The 16,815-nt window shown below is 42.2% G+C and overlaps 1 protein-coding gene across 3 annotated transcripts in view; it reads right to left on the reverse strand.

Moving 5' to 3' along the window:
* Positions 1-2,840: 2,840 nt before the first annotated feature.
* The window catches only part of enah (ENAH actin regulator), a 141,468-nt gene continuing 127,493 nt past the window's right edge, over positions 2,841-16,815 (reverse strand). For all 3 annotated transcript variants that reach the window (XM_069655681.1, XM_069655689.1, XM_069655696.1), the window contains 8 exons: positions 15,531-15,859; positions 14,909-15,060; positions 14,390-14,438; positions 13,453-13,504; positions 13,188-13,254; positions 9,826-9,910; positions 8,188-8,245; positions 2,841-6,809 (listed from right to left, as the gene is read on the reverse strand). In XM_069655681.1, the coding sequence (XP_069511782.1) occupies positions 6,772-6,809; positions 8,188-8,245; positions 9,826-9,910; positions 13,188-13,254; positions 13,453-13,504; positions 14,390-14,438; positions 14,909-15,060; positions 15,531-15,859 (830 nt within the window). In that variant the 3' untranslated portion in view covers positions 2,841-6,771. The remainder of the gene's footprint in view (positions 6,810-8,187; positions 8,246-9,825; positions 9,911-13,187; positions 13,255-13,452; positions 13,505-14,389; positions 14,439-14,908; positions 15,061-15,530; positions 15,860-16,815) is intronic.

A 16,815-nucleotide genomic window follows, 5' to 3' on the forward strand; every position in this document is an offset into this window, starting at 1 on the left:
TAAGCTATCCCATTTGCCTTCATCACTGTTTAAATAAACTCACTGTACTTTGTTACAATGGGATTAAATTTTGACATCATCTGAGTGATGATCAAAGAGTGACATCAGCTGAAAGTGATTGAATCAAACTACTTTCAGCAGATACTCCAAGTTAATGGTTCAACACGTTAAATAGAGTAGGGGCGAGTCAGTAACAGCTGCATGTCATGTCTTATTTGCAAGAGCAAACATCTATGGTAGTCACGGCTGTTGTGCTACATGATGCACACCTGCTGCTCTTAGCGAAGGATTGTAAGCTCAACAAGGGGGAAGAAAACTGATTTTGAAAATTCAAACTCTCCAATCCAATTACAGCATCAATGTTTTCTCAGCTTCCTCATCTGTCTCTCTGCCGCTCAGAGTGTTTTCCTGTCTTAGTTCAGCTTTCGCCACAGCACAGCCCCTATCTGGCTGCAAGTCAAACAAAACCTCAAATGAACTGCAGATGCCAAACCTCTCTGTTTCCCCCGCCCACAGGAAGTGTTGCTGTATGCATTGTAATGAGAAGCTGCAGAGAAACGTTTTTACAACCAATAAAGTGGGAAGTCTCCTGTAACCGTAACAACATGTTTGGCCTGCAGTTCACAATTATTAGATTATATGTGCTGGGACAGTTTATATTTCAGAAACTTTGAGTTTATCATAAAATGTTTTACTAATAACTTCAATTAATCTAACGTACAAAATGTAATCTTTATTTTTGGAACTATAATATTAAGGAGCTTGGCTAAACTCACTTACAGACAGCAGCTCAAAGAGGAAGCACTGCAGAAAGGCATGCACATCATGCAGGCTCTCATGCTCAGTGAGTCTTCCTCTTCCTGTTCTCCTCTGCTGAGCGTGCGTGTGAGGCGCCTTGAAACAGTCAGACCCAGTCAATGTGAAACAGAGGCTTACCTGGTGTAACTGACGCGGGCACAGCAGGGAGAGAATAAGGCCGACAGGAAATACAATGTCTTTATTTACTGAAAATGACACTTTGTAACTTTTGAAAGATGAAACAAGATCTTAGTCATGACATGTGGAATTCATTAGCAATAAAACACACCCCTGTTCAAGCCAATGCATCAGGGGATTGGCTGTTACAGCCTCTTTGTCTGTGTGACTAGTCTGTGTTGCCAGTGTTAGCAAACTTCATAAATAATGCTGTGTAACTGATTGCTTATCGCAGTTCACTTACTTAACAGCACACTAAATTACATTTTTCAGTTAGTGAACTACATGTAATAAATCATAATGTAATGATTCCAGTTAGCAAACACAATTTAATGGCAGGGAGCAAAGGGCGTCAAGGACTGAATGAAAACGGTTGGCACTTGTGTTTGGGGGTGTCAGGAAAAATTTTGATGTTTTTAAATTAATTTAGAATTACAGAAGTAGTGTCCTTCATTTTGATTGTCCCACTATACCGTCCTCTACATAGAAGACCCTAGATAGCTAGCTGGCTCATTGATTTTGGACACAGCTTTACTGTAGAGCAGCGGGACTGGCCAGCAAATGCTTTGTCTTTTAATAAACTTCAGTGTTGGCTACTTTAAAGAGAGACAGTAGGATTTTAAAATCAGCTTCTGTGGTTAAATGTATTGAAACATGTCAACCAGTTAGTGAAGTTGATGTTGGTTTGCTTATGCGATGAAGATTACGTTTAAGTTAGTCCAGGGGTGGTAGAGATATTGTTGCTGGGTAGATTTGGTTTTCTAAAGGTGCACCACAATGCTTCAAATAAGCACAGCTAGAAACATCAGATGGGTTAGACCACAGTGCTTAACGACATATCCTCTGAAGGTGATGTCTTCACAGGACCAGGAAGTGACTATTGTTGCTTTGCTGCATGAATTCTCATTTGAAAATGAGAGTTAGTCGAGATCATTTGAGTCAACGTGAGCTAAAAAACGGGACTGGTTAAACAATTCAAACGCATACAAGAAGGGAAAAAGTAGACTCTATCTGCTCAGGAGACTCAGGTCTTTTGGAGTGGAGGGGGCACTTCTGAAGTCCTTCTTTGACTCTGTGGTGGCATCAGCCATATTTCTGGGGAGGCAGAATCTCTGACAGAAAGAGACTCAACAAACTGGTGAAGAAGGCCAGCTCTGTCCTGGGTTGCCCTCTTGACCCTGTGGAGGTGGTGGCCGACAGGAGAATGATGGCCAAGCTGTCGTCTCTGATGGACAACACGTCCCAGCCCTTGCAGGAGACCAGAACACCACTGGGAAGCTCATTCAGTGACGGGCTCCTTCAACCGTAGTGTCTCAGGGAGAGATACCGCCGGTCTGTTCTTCCTGCCGTGGTCAGACTCCATAATCAACAGTAAACACTCGCACCAAAATGGACACAATTTGCAAGAACACTCCTGCAACTCTCCATAATCTACATGTGCAAAACTTTTTATTTATTAATGTGCAATATCACTATCTCACCTCGCAACATGTGCAATACTTCTCTTATATTATTACATCAGGTGGTCTATCTGTTTATTCATTCATGCTGTACACTTGCTGACTTTTCATTTGGTCTGTTGCGTGTTATCTTATGAGCTCTGTAAATATTTTTTAGGACACACTTGTTTACGTAGTTATCCTTATATGCCCTTCATTGTAATGTTAAACTATCCACCTTGCTGCTGTAACACTGTTAATCGTTGTGGGACGAATAAAGGATTATCTTATCTTATCTTAAAGTGTTTAAAATGATTGTTTGATTCTCAATGAAAGTCTCAGAAATAATATGTAACGTATTGTGAACAAAGCTCAAAGTTCAAGTGAGTGAACCTCCTTTAAAATGAAACAAGTTCTAGTCTTGTATTGCAATTTTTATTTCATCTGCTCAAACAAAACAATATGTTAGCATGTAAGAAAAGACTAATTAACACGAGAACAGTATGGTACAATGCAGATGATTAAAGAAGATGTCTGGAAACCCACCCTTGAAACTTGCTTCAGCCAACTTAATCTCTGCAAACATTTCACACTTCTTTCAGTTTCCTCAGCAGAAAACTGGGTTTACAGACACATCTCATCAGCAGTTTGCTATAAACATGGAGAAGACCTCACTGCAGAGGACAACAGAGATTTTCAAGCTTGTTAAGAAAACTAAGCTGCTGAAGACAGACAGTCTCTGTGACAATAAAATGGCATGAGGGAATACAGAACACTGCAGCCAGACACATCTGGACTTTCAAACTTGACTTTTAGTTTAGAAAAATGTTCTCAGAGCATCTTTGAACCCTTATAGGCCTCATATCTCAAATATTTGATTGTACTTTTGAGCTGTAAGCAAAGCAACCGCACAACAGTTTAGAAAGAAATTACATGTATGTAAAAAAGAAAAAAAAAAGAAGATCTTGGCGATAAAATGTCGTCTCGGTGAGGAACAGTACCAAGGTCATTAAACTCTCCAAATCAACGTGATCACGATGGAAAAAAAAGAATCACAAACAAAACAAATAACTGCATGTGATCGTTACGACAGTCCCTAGATATTATTACTAGTCATCTTTAGATCTTCTACAATTAAAATGCAACTTTGGAACAAGGCACAAACCACATAGCTTCACAGAGAAATACACTTGTCTTGATTCTAACAATTCACTTGCCATCATGTCAGAGATCTCTTAACAAAATGATACAAAAATAAGAAAGGCGACTGTTGAGAGTGATTACGGTGAGCAGGAGACTGCGAGGGTGAATCCTTTGGTGAGATAGCCACACTGTTGGCTACAGAGGCTCTGAACAGCTGTAGTCAGAGATTTGTTGGATTGCTCTGTGAGTTTTTGTCTTAAAGTGCAATTGATGCTCAGTACAGGAGCCCCCTGGCTGTTTGTTTCCATTTAAAAGATGAGGATTAGGAGATGAAACAACTTTATCAACAGAGAGAAGAGACCTTAAACCAGAAGAGGTGCCAGGCTCTGTATGTCTATACCAGAATGAACCCATTATTATTTTTAACTACATTTGACTCAAATCAAAGAAGAGAAACTGTCGGGAAATATATTCTTAAATCATGTAATTGTCACTCTAATAGCAAAGCTATTAAGTCCAAGCCCTTCAAAGTTGTGTTTTATGACATCCAACAGCCACAGACAGCCAGCACTTAATAACCGTTTAGTGTACAAGCACGGCATGACGATAAACTTTGCTCGTTCTCCTCATTACAATTGAATGAGGCATTTATTCACACAAGACTCAGTTTTGTCACAAAGGTAGGGCGGTATCTCATGCTGTGAGAACAGCTGTACGATTTTTTCTTTGGCTCCAGAACAGTTTTATCAAATCTCAGAATATATCCCTAATGATGTCATAGTGATGTCATCACCGGTGGTCTCGGCCTTGGCTCAGAAAACTACAAATAACTTCAAAAACAACCTTGAAGCGTGGAGTTTGGAGGAGATGAACGTTTATCAAATAAATAAAAAGATGCCATTGAGTTGCATTATGGGAATTGTAGGACTAAAGTCTGGGAATTTTTGGCATTTCTTTCACAAAATGCCTAAAGCAAGTTTCCCCACCTCATGGAGCAGTATTTTATTATTGGATTGCCCCTTTTAAACACAGTTACAGGGAGCCACAACCGTGACATAAGGATGGACTATTTGTGTCAGTGTGTTCTCGCTGTATCGCCTTGTGAGTTCTCAATTTCATGCAAAAGTCACATGCTAAATCACAGCGCATTATTTTACAACTGGTTTAGGATATCCCGTCAACATGGAAACTGTTGGAATATCGCCACGCTCGTGCTGCAGGACCGGCTGTGCATGGCTGTTGGTCGGTTGTGACCTTTGCATGTGAGTACAGAACTGTAACGTGGACTTTTACCTGTCGCCTCGATGTGATCTCGGAGCAACAGCTACAGTATTTGGACAACAGTCTCTTAGCTCCCAACATATCCCTGTCAGGTTGATTGTACTGAGCCTTTAGGGAAACAAATAGAGCACTAAACTCAAATGTTGGGGGGAGAAAAAAATAAAGTTTCCCATTTAAAGGATTTGACAGCGGCGGATGAAAAAAGGCCAAAAAATTAAGTTGAAACAAAAATCACTCAGCACTGGTGAAAGAGTAAATGGCACAATCATGTCCGTATATGGACACCGATCTCTTACATATTTGGGATGTCCTGTGCACTGTTACATAAATGCGGTAACAAAATAAAAGGATAAAAAAAAAAAACACAGCTCCAATGTGGCTAAAGATACGCATCCTTGGATTGTATAGAAAAAGCATCAAAAACTGATAGTGATTTTGAAACGCTGTTACTCCATGAAATCATGCCTTACAGTGTTGCTTGATATTCTTTCATATTAGCCTTCAGTTTCACATGAAACCTTTGAGAAAGAGGACAAAGAGGCGGGGGCTCAGGAGGGCCAAAAAGCACCGACACACAGACAATGAAAAATGCTTGTTGGAGTGAGGACTGGTGCAGGTGGGCCTTAAAATCGATGCTACACTTATTGCTCATAATAAAACTTGTGACGGTTAATGTAATTTCTTGGCAGACTTGTGACCCCTCTTCATATAAAGAAAACAACCGTACATGCACCAAGTGGAGTACCTAGATATGACACACATGACTGAAAGAGAACAGAGGGAGAGAGTCTTCAAATCAATGCTTAATGGAAGGAAAAGTCAGTTCTATCTACACGTCCTGCCACGTCGACGAGCAGGACGGTGTTGGCAAATCAGCACTTTTTGTCGAGTTTGGTAGAGAGCTACAACGGCTGCTTTCTGACAGGCAGCTGCCCTCCTCCCCTCGTCCGCCTGCCACTCAACAGTATGAACAAAGAAAAGACGGCGAAACGTTCGCTCACTTCGAGAGGGCAACAACACTTGTGGTTGTGATTCCACAGACATAGAAGAGACAGATGAGAGAGCGTCCTGTGTAAAGATTGGGTTACTGATCTACTTGATATGGCCAGACATCTACACAGAAACAGACATGGTTGATAGATACTTTTTTTTTCTAAATAACTTTTTCTCTCTTTTATACATTTTCTGGTTAAAATAGTATTTGAGGAAGACAAGCTTTACAGTGTCCTGCAGTGGTGGACCTCACCAGAGACCGTCAGTCCCCCATACACACACACACTCTCTCTCTCTCTCTCTCTCACACACACACGCACGCACGCTACCCCTATGGCATTATGGGAAAAAAAGGTTTATATTTTCCATCCCCACCGTCTTCCTGTCCCCAAACTTACTTAATAAAACATGCCTTTTGATAGTAAATCACAAGATTCTTAGCATCAATGCTACTGTTTACTTATGCGCCCGTGGTTAATACAGTATCACTGAAGAGTTCAATAGTGTTGAAATGTTTTTTTTTGTTGTTGTTGTTGTTGTTATTATAGGACAAAAAGAGAGAAATCATCTTTGCATAAAGACCTTCGCTTCTCTTTCAGACTGTGCACTGTCCTCCAGGGTGCGATGCCCTCAGCGAGAGGAGGGGGGAGGTGGGGGAGGCAGCAGGAACAGGAGCATTCGTAGAATGGATTCTGACTCACAGCTATCAGAGTTATAAGGCTCCCACCCCCCACCCACCCTGTCCGTTGTTGTTGCGTCCAATGCTGCTCTGCCCCAAATAATGTCCTCTCCCAGTATTGATATGATTATTGTCATCATCGCCATCTCAGCCATTCCGTTGATTTTATTTTCCGCTGTTGTATTGTCTTGTCTTTAATCGGCCGTGGTTGTCTGTCGGCTCACGTGGATGTAGATTTTGTGAGGAGGGAGTTTGGCTCCTCTACGCCGTGCTGGACTTGCCCAGCTCCTCCCTGATTGCTGAGGAAACAAAAACAAAGACATGTTTTCACCTGTTCAACTTCACTTCTTAAGACGGAAGCAGCTGTTTAAATATCTGTTGAAGTAACGCATGTTGTATATAAAGGCCAGCTGAGATCAGTGACGGTTTTAGAATGCTGCAGAGAAAATTGCAGCGGTGTGAACCGGTTAGTTGCAGAGCGTCTGAAGCCGTTGCGTGGAGTTGCAAAAGATTTGACTCGTCAAATCTCCAAATGCAGTTTTAGAACGAAATGATGTCGCTGTTTCACTTCAGCCAATCAGGAGCCGCAGTAGCCAAAGACAGCTCCAGATCCTCTCTTTCCTAACTCTCTGTCTTAGCTGTTAATTAATCAATGCTACAGCTAACATTGTGAGCATGTCACTTTCATCCATTTCTTATTATAATGATACAAAAAAATCCAGCTAGTTAATTAATGTAACCTAGGCCTAATAATAACGTTATAGTATTAACTAACGTTAAAATATTCACACAGAAGTAGTGGGGTATGTCGTTGCTATGGAGATGGTCAGCTGCGTGTGCTTTGATGTGAACGGCCCAGCTTTAGAACGTTTACAAACACATGTCAAGGGATTCTGTTTGCATCCAGTCTCGTTGCGAATCACTGATCTGAACTGGCCATCAAGGCAACCAAATAAAACTTGAAGATAACTTTAAGTTCTGTTTTGTCAATAATTTTTTTTACTCTGTATGAAGGACTGACTTGTAAACAAGAACATGATCTCAGTGTGACTTGCTGAATAGTTAAAGTAGAAATATAACTGCCGGCTCTGCCCCCGAGTTTATCAAATTGCTCCACACCGAAACTGTGCCCAGTTTGTAATCCAGCCTTGCTCGTTTGCATTCCTGTAAGTGAGACAGCCACTGGTAGCATTGCTAATTGAAAGGCTTGTTTTGCTACTAATATGAACTGGCTTATGTTGTTACAGACAACAAGCTTCAAAGAAATGGTTCACATTTGACATGAGCTCAGTAAGACTCTGGACTTCTGGTGGCACTCACATGCATCCACAGAGGTCGGACCAGCTCTGGGCTGCCATGCCAGACAACAGTATTGCCTGTTGTTTGGCTGCTGTGCTGAATGCAGCCAGCTGCTAGAAACCATCAGGCAGCTGCTCAGCAGCGGATACAGCAGCACTTAAACACATGGACATAAACCAAATTCTGAAGAAAGAAAATATGTGAAAAAAATGCTCTGAGTTTTTGGGAAGAGACTTCTGTGATCAGCCAGCATTTAGGCATTGATGTATTTTGTGCTGCTCTTTCTTCCCGAGAGAGACATCTCACAGCCCTGCTGGTCTTTCTGCGAGATGACTGGAGTGTGTATGAATAGAGAGAACACGTGTCAGTGATAATTACCATCAATGAGCTCTTCTTTTAGCTTCGACAGTTCCTTCCTCATCTCATCCAGAATGTCCTGAAAAATGAAACAAATCAAAGTCACCTTCACAAACAAACATGAGAAATATCCGACCTCAGAGAAGAGGAAAAGCAGCATTGTGCCACCTGGCAGCTCTCATTCCCACCTTCAGCTCTCCTTGGATAGTCACATGACATTAAGAGGAGATGCTAACACCCAGAGTTACCTTTAGCTTGTGGATTTAGCTGGGTGGCAGACCTGCCAACTGGCAAAGGGAGATCCCTTGTCTACCTCACAAAGTAGCTAATCCCAATGAAGGGAATCCCTGTGAGATTAGGGCCTAAAGACTGACTTAGCAACAGCAAGATGTCAACAAACTGACAGAGAGAGTTTGAGAAAATTAATGTTTTCATCCTCAAGTTTTCGGTGAGTTTAGAAGTGGGTTGCATCTGCCTTCCAGTTCGTGCTCTGAGCAGTTGTAGTGACAGATAGGCAATTGACTGACACACTCTGCACTTATCTATCATGCTCATTCACAGAGGTCAGAGGGAGGAGCTGCCTCATACCAGGACGGGTCACTGCACACACCCACACTGGCATACTCCTGACAGGGCTGCAGAATTACTTACAAAAGTCCTTTTCAATATGCAGGAGGATATAGCCTCTGAGAGCAACTGGCAATCCGTTTCAGCCAGTATTTCGTGATTACAGCCAAGTGCTGCATTGTTTTCAATCCAGTTAGCAACTTGAGAAGCGGCAGTGTGTTCATATAAAGTATCTGCTTAATCTGCTCCCAAAAGGTTATCATTAACACAATCTGGGATCCCATCAGCTATAGTCTGAGACGATATAGCCTCTGGGGACACCAGTGAACGTGCCGGGCGGTAAGCGATAAACGACTTCCCGTCAAGACTTCCTTTTCCGCGTGCTGCATTGTTACAGAAAGAGAAACTGTGTTCTTGTTATTTACTTGTTATTAATGGGTCTTACCTTTGCCCATATTTCAGCATCACGATGCAGATTTGTAAGAACTAAAAATTCAAGCTTTGTCAGGTCTGTCCTCAAGAGGAGAAGAAAACTTTTAACATGCTCGTTTGTTGAACGGCGGTCGGAGCGATCTGATGCATTCGAGGAAGTCGGGAAATCTGAACGGCTTTTGTGACACAGCGTCAAGGGAATTCATCTCAAATTACATTTTAGATCTAGAACAGATTGTTAGCTGTTAGCATGCAGATGTCTGTTTATAGAGATTAATAAGAAGATAAATCGTCGTCAGATCACGCTGATGGGACCCGGGATGGCATTACGGCGGATTACGTTCCGCCTGCTTTTGTTCTTCTCACGGACTGTTTTTCCTGCGTACGCCGCAGCCTTCTGACACGTGATTGGTCAATATTACTCGGACTACAAGCGTAGTTCAAATAGAACACTTGCCTTCCTGGAAATCTACGTCCCTGCCTACAGATTCTACATTTCTATGTAGAATCTGGAAATAGAGATTATCATTAAAGAGCGTCAAGCTCCTGACAGACATCAAGAAACTTCACTCGTACTGAATGACTGTTGTTCGACATGAAAGCGTAAACAGCAACTAAACTCCTTAAAATGTGTAAATCACTGACCTAAGAGTTTCTTACCTGTTTCAATCTATCATAGTCAACAGCTTCTGTTGGCACACCGTTGGCACTTAAGGATGCAGTAGGTGTAGGAGTGGATTTAGGTCTGTAAAGAGAGACAAACAACAGAGTTCACTTGGTATAAAAGGATGGAGCAACACTACGTTATTATCAGATATTCATACAGAGATACACAACATTATTATCATACATTCAATAGATACAAAGTTCGGATCTCATACCTACATTGTAAAACTTCACTAACTTTGTAGCAAAAATATTACCAGCATTTAGACTTTTCTTTTAATGTTAATGAACCATGGAAGCCTTGAGAGGCAAAGAAGAAAAAATAATCTGTTGAAGAATTTACTGCGTCTGATCAAATTATTTTGCTCTCCTGTGACTTAAGAGCATCATACAATCTGTTTTCACCAATGACACAAACTCAGAAATGATCAAAGAGGAAAAAATTACCAACCAATAAAAAAAAAAGAATACTGAGGAATAATTTCACAGATGATAAAACAAATATATGTTATAAAGTTTATTCTGGCTATTTTATTCATACACACAGGAGAGAAAACGATTTAGATCACTCAGCATCATTTTTTTCCTCACTCGCCCCACAGGGCTTCCATAATCTAATGTTTGGTGTGAAGCATAGACTGTATAAAAAGATGGACGACATGACAGATCCCTAAAAGTGAAGCCAAAACATCTCTATCGCCCCCTGCTGACTGGCTGCAGTAATAGGTCATAAAGCCCGCCTCCTCCATGTTAACAGATGGGACATGAGTCAAACTATAAAATCAAAATACACATCAAACACATTTTTCTCAAACATGGTTTCTGTCATTATAGTTAGTTCTTATCATGCTGATTTACGTCCAAGTGTTCATTTTTCTGACAAGTTTATTTTTAATTAGTTATTTGATGCTGTAAAAATGATGATTGACAGCTCTGTTGACAAATAGGGCTCCTGCAGCCGATCTGTTCTGGATTAGCAGAGTGGAGGATGAACGGCGAGAGGAGACGTAACAAAAACATTCACTACAGTCATTGAAGCTTGCAGTTTTTTCGGGATATTAAGTGTGCGTTTTGGTAAGTGGAAGTGGCTAAGCTACTGCGCAGACTCTGGCTCAATATGATGTCGCCATCGCAAGATGGCAGCGCCTATCACGGGGGCTATTTTGGCTTCACTTTTGTGCACTGGGAGCAGATGGAGACGCATCGTCCATCTATATATACAGTCATTGGTGTGAAGCAACATCAACATTTTCTGCAGTAAACCCCTGACAGGAGAAATCTGACAAGTACCATCATCCCAAAAAAAGCTGTATCCTTGTTTTTTTTCTTAGTTTGATATAAAAGTGTGCTCATTCGCGGGATGCTGCTAAAGCTGCCATTAGGGACCAAATGATGGTAATAGCATGCACACACATTGTGAAAGGGCACTCGCCTAGACATGCATGTAAACACGCACAAAAGCCAACACACACGCACACACACAGCTATCACACCTAATAAGGAAATCTTTCTATCAGGGGGGAGGGAGTTTGATCTCTCTGATGGTTCTGCATGTCCAAAAAAGTATCCTATGGTGCAATTTGTGCCTGTTAATATGAAATCTTCCTCAAAGAGACGTCTGCTCACATCAAATGTAGTATGTTGTAAAGCAATAAGACAAGAGGATGCCACCAGTTAAGGAAAGACATAAATTCAGCTACTCTCCTTACTCTGTGTGAGAATCATTGGGGGGAGGGGGGGACCACTTGAAAGAGAGGAAGTGCAGCAGGAAGGAGAAGTGAAAGAAATGGAAATGAGCCCAGTAGCAGGTCATTCAGAAGCTATGTGCTGCACCACATGCCTAAAAGGGGAACTTAGGTTTGTGGTCTTTTTGTTCTTTTCATCGCAGAGTGCAGAGATTTGACCGAACAAAATGTGGGTCCACTCGTGTCTCCTCTCAACTGTTGATATGAATCGTCAGCTTATAGCCGCAGCCCTGCTCAGATGTCTGTTTAGATTTGACAGTTAACACAAATGATAAATACTATAAAAACTCTCATGTGTCTTAGTGTGTTCAGCTCCTTGTGGGTCACATATTGAAGTCATTTATGATGGAATAATAATAAAAAAAAACATATGTTCTCCTTGCTTTTGCATGTGCACTCACACAAACACACTTACATACACAGCAGGGCCTTATCTGTGAGTGCCTGCTGGATATGCTTTGGCTCTACGACGATAAAACTGTGCCAAGTCTGCTCTGCACTGGGCGGACACTCAATTTTGTGCATGCGTGTCTGCATGTGTGATAGGGTGGGTGTACAGTACGAGTTAAGAGAGCAGCGGGCAGAGCAGCATGCATAAACAATTACTAGATTACAGAAATCCATCATACAGACAATGATCGGTTTAGAGACTAGCACGTGACACAGCGCACCAAATGGCACAGATCAAACAACAGGCGCACAGAGCCCTGCAGGTTGGTACATTTGGAAAAGAAAGACAACACAGGATTCATTCCAAGCATTTAAAAAAACAAAAAAACTCTCCCTCCAACCAAACCACGTCCATCACAGCAAACCTCGATGACAATAAAGGAGATCGTTTTACAAAAAGGTTTGTCAAACTTTCAGGGCCTTTTCTCTCTACCTGCTGGAATCTGCTCCAATGGGAGTTCTCCACGGAGACTCTCGTCTGTGTGAGCAGCAGAGACACTGACTTTACAAACTACAACTTAGCATCTATCTGTGTGCCGTATGTCCCCAGCCGAATGAGAGTCATTACACCCACTCAACTATAATGATTCCAAAGGCAATTTGCAGCCTAACTTCCTTAGGATTTGATAGAAATTGTAAGAATAAATCATTTGTCTGAAACTTTAACCCTCACGTTGAGTTGCTGAGCTAATGGTGCGTTCATGTCCTTGTAGAACCACCTTCACGTTACCAGCTAACTGCCACCAGACGTTAGCAGCGGAAGTTTAGCGCTCGCGCGACCAAAGAGGCTAACAAGATTAAAAAAGTCACTTTGATTAACTGCTGAGCTTTAATTTGACACCGCACTAATTTCATTCTCACACAGACACCTCAGCTTAAATGTGACATGAAGGCGACGTAAGCTTTAGTGATGTTAGCCAATGCTGAACGGCCCCAGCAGTGCATCATGCTAAAGCTAGCTGATGCTAATACTTAATAAGCCCGTGTGGTGTCTTTCACTAATGAAGTGACACTTAGTAGCTTTGCTGCTAGCCATTCAGATAAGCAATAAAGATGAAAATGTGGTTAGATATTTAAACGTGTGAACAATTAAATGTACTTGAAGTATGACAGCCGGTAACAAATGTGCATGTTGAACAGGGAAGTGTGTGGATACTGTACCTTCCGATGACTGGAGATTTGCTACCGTTCATGGTGTTTGTTCTTTCCCATGGCTTCCTGGGCATGTCTGGAGCAAAACAAAAACACAGCAGAACTATAAAATAACACACTCTCCTGGTTTGACATCCAGCATTTTAAATACTACAATGGAAATGCATAAAGATGCATGCTGACTCGGATCCTCGCTGCCTGCGTTCTGAAGATGCATATTCATTCCTGATCTCAGGCTTCTCACTCTGAGTGAGCGGTCTCCTCTGACACTCACCTGGTGTGCTACAGGCTGACATCTTAGGAGTCGTGTTTATCTCGCCCTCCTCCTGTTGGATGGACAGACAAAGGTTCAAAGGTCAACAGATGTCACACTCAGACAGTCACAGATGTAACTTGTGTTGGTAATCAGTTAGGGTTGCTACATAGACTTTTAGACAGCAACAGTCACAATAAGGGGGTCAAACTTCTTCCCGACAGCTCGCAGCCCAGCTCGCTTTTCTTTATGTTCCAGTTAAAACTGATGTGCAAATGTATTGAATGCTGTGAAATAGAAAATTGGTAAATAACAGCACCCATTTATCTACATGTACATTTCTTGTTATGTGCAACTGCAAACTTGTACATCTGAAAACCTGCAAAATGTGTCCTGAAAAAGAGACAAAGCATTTCCTGCAGATGTTGCATATTTAAGCCGACCAGCTGCCCTTTGAGCTGCTCAGTGATTTTTAACGTTTACCTACTGAACAGAGTTTCATTGACGCTGATAGAAAACAGCACAGTAAAACTCACAGGAATTACTTTCTTGTACAACTTCCAGAGAGGAATACGGTATTCGTGTTGTAGCAATGAACTGTACTGACTTTATGAAAACATCTGGGAAAGATCAGAAGTCAGAAAACAGGGAAACATCTCCCTAACAACAAGATAAAATACTATGTGTGTATGAGCGCGTTCTAAATACAGGCCTGGTTTTCTCTACAGCGTAGGTTCTTATTTGAGACTTCATACGATATAAAAGTGGTGATTACAGATCAGAATGTGTTACACAACATCCACACAAGGCAGATTATCACACACATAAAACACTGGGTGATGGAGGACTCACTTCAGACAGGAATGTAGTGAATGTGGCACAAACAAACACTGGACCTTAAACAAAAATGATATTTCACTGACATGACAGAGAACAGAGAGGCTGTGATCCTACTTACTGATCTCTGGTCAGGTTCAGGTGAGGAGCCCTTCTCTGCAATTCGTCTTCTGTAAGAAAAAAGCCAGAATACAGTTACATCTTGAATGATATCATATGACATCATCAACCACATCAATTTAACCATTTCTTTCTGACCCTGAGGTTTATACTACAAGGAGAATAGTTATTCTTAGGAAGGTAAGAGATAGGTAAGAGATTTCCATTGGAAATGACTGCAGTGATTAATATGTTTCAGCTGGCAACAACTGATGCTAACTGATGCAGTGAGTAGCTTCTCATTCCTTAAACAACCACGTCAGAAGACACAACGTGGTCATGGAAAAGATGTGACTCTGTTTCACAAGGATCAAATTATTGTCCTGCATCAAGCAAAGAAAACAACTAAGGAGCTGCTAAAACTGAGTTAAGAACTGTCCAACGCATTATTAAAACCTGGAAGGATAGTGGTGAACCATCATCTACAAGGAAGAAATGTGGTCGGGAAAAAGCTAAACCATAACACATAAAGTGACTGTACCTCCTGGCCAATAGGGCGCTCATCTCCTCCATAAGCCCGCCTCCTCCGGGCAGAGGGCCATTGCCTCTGGCTTCAGTTTTGGCCCCGGCAGCCCCTGCGGCCCCTGCAGCCCCCAACATGGCTGCTGCCAGAGCGGCCCCTGCATCGTCACTCTGAGGGACACAAAAAGGTGTGAAACAAGTGTAACAAGTACTGACCTTTTTTAAAAAAAAAAGGAAAATAAAAGACTTTCAAAAATATAATCGGTCTAATTTATGTGTTCATTGTGTTCTGCAGTCAGTCAGTGTAACATGTAAACCTCCCCTGAGTCTGAGATGAGATGTGACAGATGGCGACTGTGTGTGTGTGATGGTCCATGAACGTGAAGTGTGTGTGTGTGAACAGTGACTGTTCATAAAGATAATGCATGATGACCATGTATCACCAATGTTTCTGTGAGGTCAGAATTTGAAAATAAAGGACCCAGAGATTGTTAGAGATGCATAGATTTGTGTGCATATGCAGCATACGCTCTGATGCTGTGTTCATGTGCTGTAACTCTGTTACAGATAGGAAGAGCAGCACGAGTGCAGGCACTGGTTGTCAAGCCTTCCACTGATCAAATAACCAATCAAGCACTCACCCTTGGCACTTTGCGCAGCTTGGCTCCAGCGAGGGCAGCGGCCAGACCTGAGAGGGGGCGATCCTCCGCAGGAGAGAACAGTCCAGCGGGGAGGGGGGGTGCTGGGGGAGGCAGTGGGGCTCCAGGAGGAGGGGGTGGGCCTGGGGGAGGAGGAGGGGTCCCGCCCGGAGTGAGTGTAGGAGGGAGCGGAGGAGGTGGGGGCGGGGGAGGATGGCCGGCTGGGGTGGTGGGGGTGACGGCCGGAGTGGCGGCAGCCGAGGTCACAGTGGAGCCGGGTGGCAGGGGTGGAGGTGGGGGAGGGGTGGCCAACCCTGGCGTCTGCACCACGTCTGTTGGGGGGAGACGATAGAGGGTGGGGGATGGGCCAACATGGTGGGAAGGAAAAATAAGTTCAAACTGTCGATTTATATGGACATCTCAGAAACCTGCTGATCTTGAGTTATGACAGAATCATCTCATCGTCCGTCGTTAATCTGACACAGGGTCTGTAAATCTCTGAGAGGGAAACGATTTCACCCTGGAACAGTTCATGACTATGAAACAACCTCACTAACTTTCATACAGAATTCACTTCAGCGTAGACTAGGGCTGCCACCTAAAAGTCGCAGATTCAAATCAGTGGAGAACAGCCAGAGTCGACTGACATTTTGTCAGTTGAATATCTTCACTGGAATACAGGAACACAGTATGGCAGCCTTTAAAGCATACACCCAATCTCAGAGCAATTTATCTGCACAACAAATTAACCTGTTGATTGAAACTGAAAGAAATAATATTAACCAAGCTGACACTTGTGTGATAAACTAGAGCCTAACAGGTTAAACTCATGGAGGCTGATAGATGAGTTTGGTGTGGCCCTAAACTTTAAAAAAGAAAGATTACTCAAAGCTTTGTGTCGCCAAATCTGTTCAACTGAGAAAATTGTGACTCTGGAACAGCCCCAGCATAGACTGTTGTTGTATTACTCCATCTATTCCCTCTCTGTCAAATCCTTGTTTGTCTTACAAATCAATGTAATCTTGTCGTCATTGACAAACATACCTAAAGCTAAAGAGAAGCATGGTTGATGATACATTTTTCCAATGAAAAAGCACATGTTAAGAATGAGAGCATGCAACATTGTTTTACAGAAAACTTGCATGTTAGTTATTAGTTTTGACAAAGTCTAATGTAAGATGTTGGTGTGTTGCTGTAATTGCGGTGTTTTTGTCTATATAATATATATGGAAGGTATGCATTGTACTGAGTGGAGCAGAGACAAAGCATGGAGCATTGAATATGCAAA

The sequence above is a fragment of the Semicossyphus pulcher genome, unplaced genomic scaffold (genome assembly GCF_022749685.1).
Source record: "Semicossyphus pulcher isolate SPU_LCO1_2020_fin unplaced genomic scaffold, fSemPul1.0.p SCAF_11, whole genome shotgun sequence".
NCBI classification, from domain to species: Eukaryota; Metazoa; Chordata; class Actinopteri; order Labriformes; family Labridae; genus Semicossyphus; species Semicossyphus pulcher.